At 40.9% G+C, this 18,632-nt stretch overlaps 1 protein-coding gene across 1 annotated transcript in view; it reads left to right on the top strand.

Annotated features, from left to right (window-relative positions):
* LOC119740231 (WD repeat-containing protein 1-A-like) overlaps nt 1–15,288 on the top strand; it is a 141,943-nt gene extending 126,655 nt beyond the window's left edge. The window contains exons 14-16 of the mRNA XM_038215470.1: nt 2,151–2,339; nt 11,257–11,401; nt 13,187–15,288. Coding sequence (XP_038071398.1) covers nt 2,151–2,339; nt 11,257–11,401; nt 13,187–13,287 — 435 coding nt within the window. The 3' untranslated portion in view covers nt 13,288–15,288. The remainder of the gene's footprint in view (nt 1–2,150; nt 2,340–11,256; nt 11,402–13,186) is intronic.
* The last annotated feature ends 3,344 nt before the right edge of the window (nt 15,289–18,632 follow it).

The following is an 18,632-nucleotide window of genomic DNA, read 5'->3' on the forward strand; positions in this document are numbered from 1 at the left end:
GAGATCAATGAGCTGCAGCCGGTCTTTGATGGTTGAAGTCCACGTTGAAATCCCCAACAAAGAGGCACCCATCGTAGTTATCGACGTGAATGGATTCCATCGCCTCTCTAAGTTTGGGCCAATAGGCAGCACTCGAGGATGGGACGATACACAAGACCGAGTAGCCAACTCTCAGATTGCAGTTTGAGAGAAAGCCACATGATGGGCGAAAGTACATAATCTGTTTGGAGTCAAAGATGAACGAACCGCTGTAAGGATACCGCCACCGCAGCGTCCCTGACAACGGTCCCTGCGGTATATTACGTAGTCATCTGGAAAACCAAGAATGGAGTCGTTGTCATGAGGAGTTAACCAGGTTTCAGTGAGGCAGAGAATATCGGCAGCTTGTGTAGAATGTAGATATATTTGCAGCTCGGGACCCTTATTGCGAATGCTACGGGAATTAGCAAGGAGACATGATAAATCGTTTTGTGGCACTGGATCAGAACGTGGGCCAGGGTTGGGGTAGACATCACCACATACAAATAGGGGAATTGAAAATGTTGCTGATGAGTTCTTGTAATACAGGATACGAGCCTTGCAGTAGCCCTTATGATCAAATGCCAGTTTGAGTGATACAGAGAAAGGGAGATGACATATCTGACATCATGCTGGGGTGGAAGGAATGGTTTCAGAAACAATCAGTGCCAGCCATGTCAAAAAGATCCAACACAATGACACCCATTGTTGCCAATTGTCCTGAGGAATGTCAGTGACGCAATCTTATTGTTCCTTACCGACTTGGGTCCACCCGAAAGATGTCCAAAGCAGCACAGACGATCCCAAAATGCTGTCAGATTTTTCACAATCATCAGAAGGAAACAGCGGTCTGATCTTGGTCCTCTGGTATCACTGATGTTATATTATATTAATAGCAAAGGATCACTCACATTCGGCATACAGAAATAAGGAACTTCGGGTTATCTCAGACACAGATGTAACAGAATGATGACCATAACACAGCACCTTCCTGGGGTTGTTTGAGTTCATTCCTCTCCAATGATATCACTACGTCAAATATTATGTCACCACATCTGAAAATTCTGAAAAGTTTTAGACTTGGGTCATAAAAAGTAGCATTTACAATTGAGTAAATCTTATTAATATCCATACCTAAGTTATGGTTTTACCAAAGTCGTGACCTCTCGAAAGGTCACCAGAAATATAACATGACCTATATATGGACAATTCTCTGTATAGCATGAACACCTTTCATTTAGACATGAATTGTGAAAAAAATGATGGGGTTGAAGAATAAATCTTACAAATAACTAAAATAACAGGTATAAAGGTCGTTGACCTCTAAAAGGTCACCAGAGGTCAGATATGATTTTTTTCACACATCCGATCGTTATTTTCCTGGTATGAAGACCTATGACATAGACTTGGGCCATAGGAAAACCCATTAATTTGATGCCAATGAACCTAAACAATACATTCTTGATGAGGTATTCCCGATGAATGGCAGTCATCTTGGATATGCTGCCATCTCGGATTTCATTTTTAATAATGCCGTGATGGAGCTGTGGATGTAGACCGTGATTTATCCAACTGGTAACACCAGTAACCTCTGGCACCAGACAAACAAATGCATTTTTTTCTAATTTGGGGGGGGGGGGAATGACCTTCAAAGCATGAATTGAATATAATATGCGATATTTGCACTGATATCGGACGAGCCAAAGTGAAATGTTACACTTGGACGATATTTGGTTGCTACATCAGGCAACCACGTTAGATCAATCAGTCATGCGATGTGGAAGAAATGTAGGTAAATGCCACCGTAGATTTGCACCGTAAAGATCACTTTCAAGGTCAAAGGTCAAATATGGTCTGAATGTTCATTCATTTGTTAAAAAAAAACATTTAATTGTAGTACAGCGGAGTTATCATTAACAAATTACCATAAAACATTTCACCTCCATGTATGGCGTTAAACCGCAAGAAGGGAATTTCACCTCAACCACTTCATGCTCTAAGCTATTTCCGCATAACTGAGCAAACAATATGGTTCTGGTAAAAGCCAAGTCAATCAACAATGTGGTAAAGAAAGGGGTAATAGGTCTCAAATATCGCTTAGTTGCTCTTGTATCTTTTTGTCTGACCAACAGGACAGCAAGGTGCACATTTTTGACGTTTCAAGGGACACATTGACGGAACTACATCAGCTTCCTGCTTCAGGAAACGTCGGCGCGGTGCAGTTTTCTAGCAACGGGACGCGCCTGGCCTGCGGTGATGAAAGCGGGCAAATCCTGGTCTGGACAGTCAGTAGATTTGGTGATCGGTCGATTCTTCTTCAAGTACGTACGATACCGGTTACTGGTTCCACGCACGCAAAATATCACTGCAAAGCGCGTATATTTAGTGGCGTAGCCTGGTTCCCAGACGAAATGATGCTGTCGACTGTTGAATGTTCAATAACCGACTTGGCGAAAACGTTTTCTATTTGTACACAACATATTGGTATGGGAATATTTTGAATCGCTAGCGAATTCTATGCGAGCACTCTGATTGCTTTAGATTCCAGCGTGTATTCTAGGCCGCTACGGAAGGTCATTCTCATTACTTCGAGGGTTTGTGCTTTGTGTTGTGTTACATTCCAAAATTCATTATAGGGCAAACACGACTCAAATAAATCAAGTATATCACAATGATACATTTTATTTCTATACAAAATTGACCAAGCTGAGGGATTTGGCCGTTAAAACGTCGCCTGTTCTGCAAAGATGTCCCGGCGTATTGAGAAGAACTCCCCATGTAACGGAATGAACGAGTCCTCATTTGCAATGCTTTGCGCCATTGGATCTCACCGCATAGATTCACTGCATATGTATTGCGCTGCACGCTTATATGAATATCGTTCCGAGAACGTATCCGTCAAGTCGTTAGATGTGTCGCAACCCGGCCGATTACGTACTAGTCTTATAACAGCCGTGCCGATGGAGTTCGACTGAAGTTCACAGACAAAATACGAATATATAACGACTTGTCATCAAGTCTAGACAGTCCAGGGTTTTGTGGTGAGCCGACCCTTTTCATATACTTCTGCTGGCCCTGGAGGGACATCGCATATCGCAAACGTGTGCGCATACGTATGCGATGTCGCGAAATTTATCGCGAATGTGTGCGCACACGTATGCGATGTCGCAAAATTTATCGCGAATATGTGCGCACACGTATGCGATGTCGCGAAATTTATCGCGAATATATGTGCACACGTATGCGATGTCGTGAAATTAATCGCGAATATGTGCGCACACGTATGCGATGTCGTGAAACAATTCGCGAATATGTGCGCACACGTATGCGAATTTGTTTGCAATGTCGTGAATTTTATTGCATACCTTGTCGCATACTTTTCAGTAAAATTCCTAATGAACTGGGGAGTTGTAGCAGCTAGTCTGGAAATTTGCGCGCGCAAGTTTCAAACTTGCGCGCGCAAATTTCAAAGATGCACAAGTAGCAAGTTTGCGCTCGACAGTACGAGTAGTAACGATTGCACGAGGAACAGCGTGCGCGCGAAGGTTTATTAGTCAGACCTTATTTATATCTAACAGTACGTCTAGATTCCAGACTAGCTGCTACAACTCCCCAGTTCATTAGGAATTTTACTGAAAGGTATGCGACAAGGTATGCAATAAAATTCACGACATTGCAAACAAATTCGCATACGTGTGCGCACATATTCGCAAATTGTTTCACGACATCGCATACGTGTGCGCACATATTCGCGATTAATTTCGCGACATCGCATACGTGTGCGCACATATTCGCGATAAATTTCGCGACATCGCATACGTATGCGCACACGTTTGCGATATGCGATGTCCCTTCAGGGCCACCATATATACTACATACAAATATGTAAAAGTTGAAGTCAAGGGGGGGGGGGGCTGGTACCATCTGTCGATGGGGTTGCTGTTCAGAAACGACGATTATGCACACAAAACGGCCAATAAATAGTGCTTTTCAGTGCGATGCATGTGCGAAATTCAGTAAAAGGCACCTAAAACAGCACATGCCACAAAAAAGGGCACAACCTCTTTAAAAAAGGGCAGTTTTTCCAAAAAAGGGCACTTCTTCAAAAAGGGCACTCTTTAAAAATTATTGGGGAGGTATACCCCGTTTAAAAAGAGGCACTCGAATGAAAAAAAAGGCAGGCTTTACAAAATATGATGCCGGGAGTGTCTACAAGTTTACAATTTCCTCCCTCATCACCAAAGGAATCTACTCGTACTTTATCGAACGGAGCCTATATATGCCGATCCGTGTCCTTCACTTAAATCTATAGACTCTGCAGTCAGTTTCTGGCTATATGTTTTGAAGGACGTCTTTACCAAGGCGCAGAAAAAGAAATCAGTTAGAAGTGCGACCGCTTTTAAAACCAACGCAGAAGACTTTATTTTAACAAAAATAAAATGACAAGGATCTATATATGTCACTTATAATTTTAAAACAAATATTGAGTGGCTTGAAATTGTGAAATGGGAGGAATATTATTGCTCGTTAAAATCTGGACTTTTCCATTTCACTCAGCTTTGCCTCGTGACATGGAAAAGTCCGGATTTTACCCCGCGATGATATTCCTCCCATTCCACTCTAAGACTCTCAATAGTTGTGTAATATTATCAGCCAGGGAATTAAGGATGCCATCTACAAACCTGTTCCGATCAATCCGATGATTCGTTCCATCTCGATTGCAGGCTCTCACGTCAAAATCGTTTCGCGGTTTGCCATTCCCACGGACTTTCCCATCATTAACTCTTACCGCATGGTGCATCAAATTCAGGGGTGCTCATCTGGGTGATGTTGTCCTATAGCAGGAACGTGGTCTTCAACTAAGTATCTGTGCGTCAACCATCTGGAACTTTTAGCAGTTTTCAAGGTCCCTAAATCCTTACAGAAAAGAGTGGCAAACTGCATAATACTGGTCAAAACAGACAACTCTACAGTTTTGTCTTACTTGAACCGTCAGGGAGTGCACGCTGACGTCAGAGCTTTTGAGTTTGTGCATCCTTCTACACATTTCACTACAAGCCCCCCCCCCCCCCCCCCCCCTGTCTGGCAAAGACAACGTCATTGCAGGTGCGCTATGTTGAGGCCGTATGATTCCCTCAGAGTGGTCTCTCCATCCCTAACAGTGCAAGTTTTCAATACTATGGACACTTCACACATAAATCTCTTTGCATCTCATCTTGACAACCAGATGCCAACCTTCTGCTCCTACCACGCCCACCCTCAGTCTTGGGCAACGGATGCACTCCGCATGAGCTGGTCGGGGTTCCTGGGTTATGCCTTCACTCCAATCTCCTACCACGTGTCTTAGAGAAGATAAGCCAGGAGAGATGCAAGATAATTGCATACATTTGCTCCATTCTGACTCCTTGACCTCCTAATCCACCCGCCTATTGTCTTGCATAAACCTCAAGACCTCCTGATGCAACCAGTCTCCAAGGCACTTTATCCAGAGCCATACAGTCTCCATCATACTGTCTGGATGCTGTCAAATTGTGCTCCCGACCAGCAGGTTTTCAGAGATCGCTGCCGCCCTGGCAGCAAAGAGTAGACGGTATTCACCAAGAATACCTTATTGCAATCCTTACAGCATTATGTCAAATTGTGTTCCTAAGAAAATGTCAATCCCAATTTTGCATCTTTAAAGAACATTGCGGATTTCTTCGTCCGTTTGCATAATTCTGTCTTCATATTGGCAATTTGTGGCTGCAAATTGGCTATTGGGGTTATCAAAGAGGGCTTTCGGGATGGTCCGACCTGTGCCACAATACCCTGATCTCCCATCGTATTAAGGGTATGTTCGTCGAGAGATCGCCAATGAAGAACCTGACTCCATCTTGGGACCTTGATGCTGTACTGCACAAGTTGGCTAAAGACTTCTTTGAGCCTGCTGGGTCCTCTTCTCTTCATTATCTGACAGTTAAAACAGCCTTTCTGCTGGCAGCTTCTACAGCAGGTCGAAGAAGTGAACTCCATACTCTCTCCATAGCCGTAGGCTATTAGGCTGGGAACTTGAAGGCGTTCGTGCCAAATTCCAGAGATAAAGTGTCTCTTCCAGCTCTTGGGTTTGGCTATATCAGCGATTTTGCAGATAGCAAAGAAAAAAAATAACTATCCACTTTTACATCATGCTATCTGCGAGATGATCTCCAAGTGGACGGCCGGATGGGCAAACATAGATCTCGTAAAGCTACTGACCCATCCTCCTTGGAGCATAAGGTTGTCAGCTTACGGGTATGGCTTAACAGCTTAAATTGGTTTACTCATATGTCTTCCAATTAGGCGTTGTTAAGACATTTAGCCTCTGAGCAGTGTTGGAGTCGAGTCCTCAAAACCGAGTACAGAGTACTCCGAGTACTTTGGGGGCCGAGTCCTGGGTGAGTCCAGGTACACTGTGACGAGTCCGAGTCCAGAGCACCGAGTCCGAGTACATTCAAAGCGAAGCACTGGGCCGAGCCGGAGTACCTAAGTCCAAATCCGAGTCCCAGTCCGTGTTCGAGTACAATACCAAAAAAAACAAAAAAAACAAAAAAAAACAAATAATAATAATACATTGAATAAAATAGAAACAAACACAACGTGCAATCTAATCGTCTTTACCAACTGGTTAACACTAAACAACTTATATTAGTGTAAAAAATGTAAACATAAAACATAAAACAAAATTCATCAAATCAATGAACGAACTGGCACTTTTTGTTTTCACATTTCTTTAAAAAAGACACCAGAAGTATTGGCTATTTTGAGGAAACCTTTGAGCGAACATAAGAAACATGAGCTTGGCTGCTCCTGATTCACGAATCCTCAGTGTTACGACTTCGAATCTTAGTAACATTGGGGAAGCGTACGAGCACTCCAACACTGCTTCTGTGTCCATGCTGCATTATGTCCCCACCTTGCATTAGGGGTTGCTACTCTGCATATTTTCTGCAATAGAATCTCCCAAATCTACAAAGACTTTCTACTCTGATGAGAAAATACTCACCTCCGATACCATCCCCAAAAGAGAGAGATAGGTGAGATTTATCTTTGGAATCCTGGGACTTACAGGGTGTGTGTGAGTTTGTTTCTGCATTCAATAGCGGATGTTGAACAATAAAGGACAATAGGTGCCAACATTTCTTGAAGGTCCCGAATTTGGCGAGGTGTACAAAACATATAGGAGGTCTTCCTAAAAAGTTAGTACAAACAAAGGAGAGATAATAGGTGGTCCACGGGTGCAGGCAAATACACACTTGTGTGTGTGCGCGCGTGATTATGGTGTAAATTGAGGACACACACGTGCAACATCATCGATAAATCGAGGGCAGAAACCGAATCGAGGACTCCTTGGTTGAAAAACGTGTACAAAAGAGAAACCAATCAGAGCTGTTGTGAAATGAAAAGTTAGACTATAAACAAAGGAAAAGTGAAGCGGAACAAAAGAAAATTCTCGATTTACACCATAAACAAACGTGTATGTGTACAAGCATTACATTTACTGTGTTGACTTCCGAACAAAAGATGTCCACATAAAAATAAACCAGATAGTAGCGACGTTGTGTTGACTTGCCCACGTCCACGCGTTGCGGCTATGGGGTACATCAATTTCTAAAGACAGACTTGCGGGGTACCATTGTACTCCCTATTGTTGCCCTTTGTTCCCGGTGCCCCATAATGGCCAATATGTAAGGGTACCCATACATGTTTACGTTACATACCTAGTGTGGATATTCTTTTGTTTTCGTGTAGTTTAGAAAACCCTGTGAAAACATTTTTCTCACACTGTGAAAACTCTTTCAACCCAATTTTTTTCTATTCCCTTGTTTCTTTTCATTTTGCCATGCCTCTAAACCTGCTTTCCAGAGAGGGGGAAATATTGTGTGAGTGTGTAAACACCGGCAATCGTGGACCCCCTACTGTCCCTTATCCTCATTCCTTTGTGTGTACACTAACTTTTTAGCAACAGCTCTTATTGGTTTTGTACACGAATTTCAATCGTGGACTATCGGTCAATCGTGGACGTATTGTTTGTGCCGGCCTTATACCCTTTTGTTCTAGGTCCACGATTGCCGGTGTTTACATACTCACACAATATTTCCCCCTCTCTGGAAAGAAGGTTTAGAGGCATTTTTGGTTAGATGTATCGGTTGCAAAGTGAAGAGAAACACTTTAGAGAATCATAGAAACAAACTGGGTTGAAAGAGTTAACAGTGTGAGTAAAATGTTTTCATGGGTGCTCTTACATATTGGCCATTATGGGGCACCGGGAACAAAGGGCAACAATAGGGAGTACAATGGTACCCCGCAAGTCTGTCTTTAGAAATTGATGTACCCCATAGCCGCAACGCTATGTATTTCGAGATTTCTAAGGGGACAAAAGAGAACAAAAGAAGGGAATTAGCTGTATGCTTAGTGTATGAGTGCTAGTGCGTGTTATGGTGTAAATCGAGGACACCCACGTGCAGCATCAACAATAAATTGAGGAGGAACCAATCAAGGACGACTTCCATTAGAAAGCATACATGTACAAAACATATGGAAGTCTTCCTAAAAAGTTGAAGTACAAACAAAAGTGGGACAATATGACGTCCACGATCACGACTGGTTGTTTGTGTGAGTAGGTTCGTGGTGTAAATCGAGGACACACACGTGCAACATCATCGATGAATTGAGGTCAGGAACCAAATAGAGGACGACCTCGTTTAGAAAAAGTGTACAAAACCAATGAATGAGAGCTGTTGCAAAAAAAGTTAGGAGTATAAACAAAGGAAAAGGGAAGAGGAACATATACCATAAACAAACGTTGGTGTGTGGACATGTAAACAAAAGATGTCCATATAATGTAAGTTGTGTTGACGTTATGTGGACTAAGCCGTGTCCACATAACATTTCGCCCTCTCTGGAAAACAGGTTTAGAGGCATTTTCGGGTTAGGGTTATTCGTAGCAGAATGAAGAGAAACAATCAAGGAAATCAAAAACAAAAATTGGGGTTGAAAGAGTTTTCACAGTTTAAGTAAAGTTATTTTTTGTACCGAGTTTTCTTAACTACATGAAAACAAAGGAGTGTCCACTAGCGTATGTAACACAAACATGCGCGTGTGTGTGATGGCGTAATGCTCTTTTTGTTATTAATCGTCGGCGGAATTGCTTGTGCATGCGCATTAGAATTGCATTTATCGGAGGTGAGCATTTTCAAGTTAGCATAAAGAATCTCTTTAGATTTAGGAGAATTTTAGGCACCATTGGAAAGCTCTTGTTCCATAAATGTAACATTAAAAAATTCATTTTAGGGCATACACGACTCAAATAAATCAAGCATATCACAATGATGCATAATATTTCTATACACAATTGACCAATTAAGCTGAGTGTATTGGTCATTAAAACGTCGCCAGATCTGCACACATGTCCCTGACGTAATGAGATGAACTCCTCATGTAACGAAACGAATGAGTCGTCATTTGCATAGGGGTGCAGGATTGGATCTCACCGCAAAAATGCACCGCATATGCATTGCGCTGCTTGCATATATGAATAACGGTGCGAGAACGTAAGCGTCAAGTCGTTAGATTTGTCGCAACCCGGCCGATTACGTATTAGTCTTATACCAGCCGCGCCGATGGAGTTCGACTGAAGTTCTAACGATTTGTCATCAAGTCTAAATGGTAATACACTTGGGACCAGTCTCAAAGTACGGATAAGCTAATGACTTTCTGTTTTTTTAAGAACCTTTGTTCATTTCATGGATGCTGAGGAAAGCTGTAAGCTCTCAGGCCCTGTCACATTGTCACGCTGTAGCCTCCCGCGACAAGACAGTGCTGAGACGCAAGACTCGACGACATCGTGAAACCCAAACGACATCTGAACTTTATCGGAACGACTTCTTGAGCGTCTTTAGGCATCATACAGGTCGTGCATGGTCGGTAGTGGAGCCACGATTAGTTTCAACAGTTGAAACACATCGCGATGGTTGACAAAAATCCTAAACGGATCAAAGTATGTTCTCTGTCTGTACTCAAACGGTTGCGTCGTAACGGTGTCGTAACAATTCGTAACGAAATCGCAATAGTCGATACGAGGTCGGCAGTGGTCTTACAAGGTCGGCCAATCGTTTTAGCCGACTTTGATACGACCATTACGACGTGACATTCCGAAGATGACATCACTCTGTCTTTTTGGCATCGGTTTTTGGTATTTTGTGTCGGTACTAAGTCGGTTGCGTTGGTACTCTGTCGGCTCAGTCATGAAAAAAATCAGTTGAATGGATCCAAGTCTTTGCGAAGTCGTAGTGAAGTAATATTCGGTTCGAGGTCGTTTCGGAGTGGTAGTATTCGGGACGACATCGTAGGAAATTTGAATTTGGTGCCACTTTTCATACGTATTTTGTACGATGTTCAAGAAATGTTCGTGGTCTCGGCGGAGTCTTGGTCATTGGTTTGGGATGTGTGACAGGCTTTACTCTAGCTTACTCTAAATGCAAACACAGAATGTTGCTTAAGTGGTGATGCATTTCTTGGGCACTAAATATGCTAAGGGAATGTGCTTTACCAGTTTTAAACAAGTACGTTTAAAACCTCCGTCTCAATTCAAGTCACAAGCTTTTCAAGTGAATGGTAACGAAGGCATTCCTTTGTCACTGTTTAACCCCTGTTTCATGTGACTGGACTTGTAAAAAGACGTATAAAAGTACTTGTGCAGGACTCGACTACGACACAGATGCAAACGTTGCAATTTTCAGTGTCAACAAAATGGCCTACTTTCGATCCTTAATAACTCTGTTGTTTTCCAATAACCAAAATCTCAGATTATGTAAAATTGACATGATCATATAACAAATTTTATGGAGCAATTATTATCAGTTTTGTGACAGGACGATCAAGGACGATAGAGGTGTGCAATGACATCAGGGGTAATCCTGTTCCAGCAGAAGCTTCCAGTCGCTGCTGGAATAGGTTCAGCCCCGTCTCCAGCGCTGTATCGACATTGGAGGACGTCAAGTCGAAAGTGGCACATTCTGATAGTAATTTATTTTTTTCTACACGAAACGGATGAAAGTCGCTCCAAAACAAATTGTCATGCCTCCTTTACATGATCTGATAATTTGGTTTAATTCCATTGGAAAACATCACAGTTATTACGGATCAAAAGTGTGACTTTTTTTGGACACGTAGTGCATTCCCCGCCTTGATCGTAAACCCGTTGCCTTGGCTTGTCTTTAGGTGGTACGGAATTCCTGGTCTGGCCACGATAGAATCCTGTCGCTCAGTTGGAATCCTGAGGGCAAGCGCATTGCCACGGGAGATTCGACAGGCGACATCGGCATCTGGGATGTAGACAACCTTCAAGAAGGCAACCTGATCTTGGGTAACTTACTGTCGTTTTCTTTCCATGGAAAGTTTTGAAGAAACAGCAACTTGAAAATTTAGCACAAGTAGGTCATCAAAGTTTCCTTTGATTGTGTGCCTATTAATTTTTCCCCTCACACCTGCCCCTCCCCCTACTCCCCGATGTCACGTTTTTTATGCCCCACGGTGAGGAATTTTGGTCACTCAAAGACAGTGTTATCATTGCCGTACTGCATGGAAGGGCAATCACAAGTGCCCTCCACACAAGTAGGCTATGTCGGGGATGTCATTTAAATTTTGCCCGAGGGGTGGGCATTTTGTCACTTCAAAAGCGACAATCCCCACGTCTAGGGTGGGGCAGCCCGGGGAGGGTGGGAGAAACACTTGATAGGCGCATTGGTGATTTCGTTCGACAACTTTATAACTGATTTTTTTTATTCAATTCCCTCTTCCGTTTCCAAAACCTGTTCATGCTTTTTACATTGTATTTCAAAATTGTTACTTTACAGTGAGAAAATTACCTTTAACCCTCGCAGCAGCCACTGGGTTATACAATTCTTCACATTTTCCAAATATGGGCATAATTTTTTTTCAATAGGCCAATTACGCCAAGCTTCCATGTAATTCTCACCCCTACTATACACCACAAGCCTGTAGACTCCCATTGGCCAGACCCTAGCCACTCCGGAGTAAGGACTGTTGAAAGACAGAAGCCAAGATGGCGCCTAATGCCTTTGTGCAGTAATTGGAGATCTTAGTGGCCAACCCCTAAGTGCCGCCGATCCCTTTGTGTCAACCCCTCGTGCCGCTCAGACAGTTTGTAAACAATCCGTGGCCATGTAAATGACCCTTAATCTTGTGCATGTACAGGCATGCCAGGGTTATTGACCAAAAAGCACATGTGGTGATAAAATTCTCCACTTGGTTCCACCACGTAAATTTTTACTAGATCCCAAGTATTGACCCAAGAATAATAGATAACCGGATGTAAACGGACATACAAATTCTAAGATAACATAAAATGGCCATCTTAGTCTTGTCATGAACTCTAATTCACAATATATGGGGATTAAAATTGCTTTGGACTTGCAGGAGGGGGTTATTGACATAAAAAAAACTGGGTGGTATGAAAATCTCTATGTGGGTCCACCGCGTAACTTTTTTGGTCTCCCGGCTCTAAGGGTTAAAGAAACTGTTCCGATGATGCGACATTACATAGGTTATGTATAAAAAAAATCATAAGCATTCCAACATCAGGACTGCATGTAAAATTAGAGCATTAACCATTTTGTACATAAAAACAAGCATTATATTCACTGTGTGGACTTCCAAACAAACGATGTCCTTACATTTCATAACATTTTTTTTTACTTTATGTCTTCGGACAATAATTAAAAATCTATTTAAAAAAAGAATTGTACTGGTCTAGACAACAGTTTGTAAAAACTGTCATCAAAGATGTGTCAGACCACACGTATTGTGTGGAATTTCCCATGCACGTCCACACAAGGTTCCCCCTCTCTTGAAAACAGGTTTAGAGGCATTGGGGGTTAAAAAAGAAGAGGAACACTGAAGGGAATCATAGAAAATAAATTGGGTTGAAAGATTTTAACAGTGGGAGTAAAATGAGGTTTTTTCACAGGTTTTTCCTAATTAATTACACGAAAACAACAAATATCGACACTAGGTTTAAACGTAAACATGGATGTGTTATGTTATGTGTTATCTCACATTTAAAGACAGGAAAGAAGTCTCTTTGACTTAAACTTATGTCCACTTTTCTGATTTTTTTTTGGCATGCCAGAGGCCCATCCATTTTCTCCAGTCACTGCGGTTGCATGGCGAGACAACACCACCGTCGTGTCTGCGGGACACGACAATTGTATCAAGCAATGGACGGTCTAGAAGACATGGAGTCAAAGGTCATTCTCAAAAATCCATTGGGCAACAAACTAGCCATTTTTTGCAAATGGAAGGATTTGTTGATTGCTGTTATTTTTGTCCCTTAGCGAATATATAAAACCAACGAAAAAGCATAAACAGTTAGTCTAAGGATAAAAAATGGTTTTGCATATTTTTGAGAAACACTTGTGTAATACAGCACAAGAATTATGTTTAAATATTTTACTCCACAAGGATTGGTGCAAGAATTAGGCAAGCATTAATCAACATGATTGGTAAAAAAAAACCGGAAAATATTACTGCTTTTTGGGGGTACTTTTTTAAACATGTTTAAAATCTTTACATAGTGCAGGAGTAAAATTTGACACTACAGAAGCTATGTCAAGTTTACCCCCATAACGACCATGTTCTATTCTTACTGCGGAGTACAATTTTACCAAATATTGCCTATTTTTTATAATATATTAGTGTGCAAGGAGTCCATCGGTGGAAGTGGCATTAAGCGCACGCGTTCCACCGGCAAACAAGCGCAGCTAAGCCACTTTCATCAATACCAATGCTTTTAGGAAAAAAAAATATACAGACCATAAAAGCAAGTTCGTGCGCAAACAATCGTTGACCATATTTCAACTAACTTCATTCGAACAAAGGCTGGTTCCAATGCTGGTTACCCATAGCTGAGCACATGGCAGTTCACAACAGGGAACCAGGACCAAAAGGTTTCATGGTGATGTTTTGGCCATCGTTTGACTAGAAGCCGCCTCTCATAAGAAGTGCACGCAGCAAAATCTTAAGTTCCTGCTGATTTTGTTGAATTAGTTTATGATTCTCTATATGTTAGAAATGTTAGAAAGAGAGATTATAATAGTATGCCACAAAGATACTTTAAAGATACGCCTAAAAATTGGGCTTTTGGGGGCACCTTATGATACCTTTAATGCATTAAATACTACGGAGTTATATGTGTATGTCAATCTTTTTCCAGAATATCGAATCTTAAGTAAGTTCTTACCTGAGGCAAACGATTTGAAAACCTTCAGGGTTCTATGCGCAAACAGTAGGCGGCGCTTTTTGATCAACTTTGAAAGTTTCAGTGGAGGGACACAATTTGTGCACGTATGTCTTCGTACTCTTTTATGTTAAGTAGGCCTATGCTATTTTTTTTCAAATTGGGAAGATTGAAGCTTTGATTTTAGCTTCTTTAGAGCTTTGTTATATAGTTAGACGATAGACTTTTAGTTATCTTGAATGAAATTGCAGGGTTGTGGAAAACACTAAAGATATACGATTTTTAAAAAATTATGCTCCTTTTTCAGCTTTGATTTTGGTTGCTGTCATAGTTCCGACAGATGTTTATTTCTTTGTTATCTTGATAATAGTAAAAAATGCTGTATTTTTAATTGGTGTTCATCAGTTCATTATTCCCAATTATATAATATATTATACCAAGGGTGATAGTAGTGATATATACTTTAAATATTTTGAGGTTATGGACAAAAGTGAAACGGTAAAAAGAATGGGCGTTATTAAAGATAGTTTGACGTGTTTTCAAAGGGATTTTTACGTGACTTCCCTGTTTACTGGGATGCGACAAGTTTGCATTACAAATTGAAGACTGCTTTTAAGCAAAAGGTTTACTGGCATCTATTCTTTTTATACAAATGCAGTTTTACTTATCATGAGACTACATATTCATGTCAGCCATGTTACATATATAGAGCTACCAAATACGGCTAACAGCGTTTTGCCATCCAAATGGATAACCGGCTTAATTGTATTGCCCTTGCATCTGATTGGTACTAGGTTTCTCTTTGTATTTGTTTTTTTGTGGGAGATTTGAATTTGGTTAGCAAGTTTAACGCAATATGCAGTGTAGGAGCTCCGTGAAGTTTTCTCGTATCTTTTTGAAGTTGTTCAGTTTCACATTTTAATGGTGTTTACTATAGGTACAGAAGGGATAAAACAATATTAAACTTAAACTGGCTTATAGTTGTGAAGCAAGTATCTGAAGACTTCATTTGTGTGTGTTTCATTTACCCGATAGGAGTAGACTCGTTCTTTTTTAAGTACTGAAAATGTACTTGAAATGAGACCAAACACAAGTGTAATTCTGGGCTGAGTTCTTTATTTTTTACAAAATGATTTTTTTGGGGGGCGTGGTGTTGTGGGTCTAACCCTCCATAAATATTCTGATAACTTTTGTCCATGATTTTCAATGGACATTTGTCACCTGCCCCTACAAAACCTAGACAAAGTTGACAATTTTTTTAAAATACAAGGTGAAGTAAGTATCTGAAGAAACCAAACATCTGTCTGTGTGTCATGTACCCGATAAGAGTAGGCCCTTTTTTTCTGGTACACAAAAATGTACTTGAAATGAGGCCAGACACAAGTGTAATTCTGGGACCATTTACAAAATGTATATAGGCTAGGGACAGATAGCGCTTTCAAGGACCAACAACTGCACATCGATAACTTGAATTCACAACTCACATCTAACAACTGCGCAGTTGTTAAAACCTATCTTGTCGTAAAATATGTTTTTCAAAAAAGAGCAGTGACGCGACATGACTTATTATGCTGCATTTAGAGAGGTTGTTGGTTACCAATTAAGAAGGCGGCGACGATCATCGTGTTCAAAGGCCGCTTGCAGTCACGCAATGAATGGTCCAGGCTTGCAATCACAGTGCTTTAGCTATGGACATTCCCGAGGGATTGGAATGGTAATGGTCAAAATGTAGATCATTGCTCTATGGTTTAAACCTCCATTATTAATTCTTTCAAGCCCGTGTCTGTGATTCTCAAATCTTTTAAGACCTTTAGGACATTTGTGTAAGAGAAGTTGTGCTGGAGTTTCAGTGGTAATTTTGGGACAATATTATTTCTCTCACAAAGATGTCACAGGTTTTGCACCAAAATGGGAACATTTCCGTAACTGAAGTAAAAGAGTAAGAAAACACTTGAAGGGGGGGGGGGTGTTGTCCAACGTCGGAATATGCTATTTTCATTGTAGTCTTTCTTAGTAGTGTGGACATTTCCAGAATCGAACCTCTTCCAATAATCGTATGTTCGATCCTAAAGGTCCACAACTGACGATCGTGTACAAAACATATGGGAGGTGGGGGGGGGGGGTAGATTGAAGGTGTTTACACACTGGGGTACGTGTGTGTGCTCTAACCTTCTATACTCTTTATGGACCTGTGAACAAATTAAAGAGGTCGACAGGGTGCAGGAAGTGTTAATGCTTTGTGGCCTTCCCTACGTCCACACTAGGTTTCCCCTTCTCTTGAAAACAGGTTTAGAGGCATTTTGTGGATGAGTTCATGTGTCGCAAAATGAAGAGGAACATTCCAGAAAATCATGATAAAAAAATGGTTTGAAGAGTGTTCACAGTGCGATTGAAGTAAGTTTTTTCTTCGGTTTTCTTAACTACACGAATACAAAGGAATGTCCACAGTAGGTATGTAGGATAAGTTTGTGTGAGTTTGTTTCTGCATTCAATACTTACTAAATACTAGCAGTTATGAGGTGGTATAGTGCTTACATTTCTCTGACAAAATATCAAAAATAGATTGGCTATAAACTCGCCGGGAAAACAAGTTGCCCTAATACTCCCCTTGTTATTCACATAAAATTGAAGCTTGATTTAACGTCTTTCACAATTTGCTTTACTTTATTTCTTTATTTCTTTATTTTTCTTTTCTTTTTTACCTTTTTTTTAAGGGGGGGGGGTAATGGTGGTTTTCAGTAACTCGGGTTTGTCGGCGTATGAGGTCTTTTTATTGTCGTTCAACCACACATGACAGGATCATTGCTTGCTCACCTTTGGTTTTCAACTAGTAAACTATCACGTATTTCAATAACTTCTGTCGAATATTCTTATTTTAAATTTAAGTATTCGTTATCTTTAAAGGTCCGTTATCATGGTCATGTTTTATCGAAATATCTTCAGTCCGCATAGTAGTTGCTTTGTATAAAAAGATTCAACCAGTGAATGTATCTTTTGTCTGCGCAACCCCACACACTCTCCCTCTTAAATCCCTCTTCCAAAAACAAGTACACTCGATTGTCCCTCCAACACACTTTCACAGATGACTGCATTTTATTCCCAATTTGCACTTCAACAACAACAGCAACCCACACTTGAAATCCCTGCTCTCCAAAAGCTCGTATCAGTGAACATCACTCCCCGAAAAAAATAAGACCTAAAACACATGCCCCCTATACGGTACCCCAACCCACCTTCCACCCTCTACCCAAATATGGACTCACCGCTATAATTTATTTACACTTTGAAAAAAAACCCAGCAACGTACAGTGAATACAGTCACTGTAGTTTTTACGAACCCGAATATTAGTATCTGGCGTATAATTGCCTGTATATTTATTTTCTTCATAGCCTACTAACATTTCATTCACTTCTTGACACAAAGAACAATATTATTATGCAAGTGACGACTGTGTAACGGGGAGTGTGTAACAGAGCGCATGTGCGTAAAATATAAACTGAAAGGCGTCACAGTGCGAAGAAACTTGACTATATGTACATTAAAAAAGGCCTGACGATACTTATATATGTTTGTACATCTACGTGTAATGAAACATCACAAAAAAAGGCAAGTGATATAAAAGAAACAGATCGCCATTCTCACTCTGTCAGTAAATGGTAGGCCTACATATAGCAGATGATAACGATGCATACTAATTGTATTTCTACTTATTATTTACCACCTAATTATACAGGGTGTTTCAATAAAAAGGAAACCCAACTTTGAAGAACCAGTATGGACAGACTAAATGTTTACTGGCTATAAAACTGGTATCATCTGAAAGTGTAATCTCAAAGCTTTTCCAATGATACCTTGCTTACATTTTCAGGGTCATGCGTCACTGAGCGCCACTGTCATGAGATTTTGATGCAAAGTTGCAGTTGGTTCACTTTCATGTCAAACACAAAAGCCATGGTGTGCATGAGAATAAGTATTCAAGAAGAAGACACGAGTGCATAAGAAGAAACCAAAAAACAAGTCGGGTTGGTTTCATAACTGCATTTTATTGTTTGTCATGAATTCTCGTTTTGACCAAGCCACGTTCAAAACAATGTGCCATTTTCCCGAGGATTGACATTCAAGCCATTTCATAGACATTTCCGTAACAATAGGCACACTAGTGCCCGGTGGGTTTTTTGTTATGAAAGTGAACCAACTGCATTTTTGAATCCAGTTTTCATGACAATGATGCTCGGTGATGCATGACTCAGGAAACCTAAAGACGGTATCATTGAAAAGCATAGAGATTACGCTTTCAGATGATACCAGTTTTATAGCCAGTAAACATATCGTCTGTCC

This window comes from Patiria miniata, unplaced genomic scaffold, assembly GCF_015706575.1.
Source record: "Patiria miniata isolate m_02_andy unplaced genomic scaffold, ASM1570657v1 HiC_scaffold_10, whole genome shotgun sequence".
NCBI lineage: Eukaryota > Metazoa > Echinodermata > Asteroidea > Valvatida > Asterinidae > Patiria > Patiria miniata.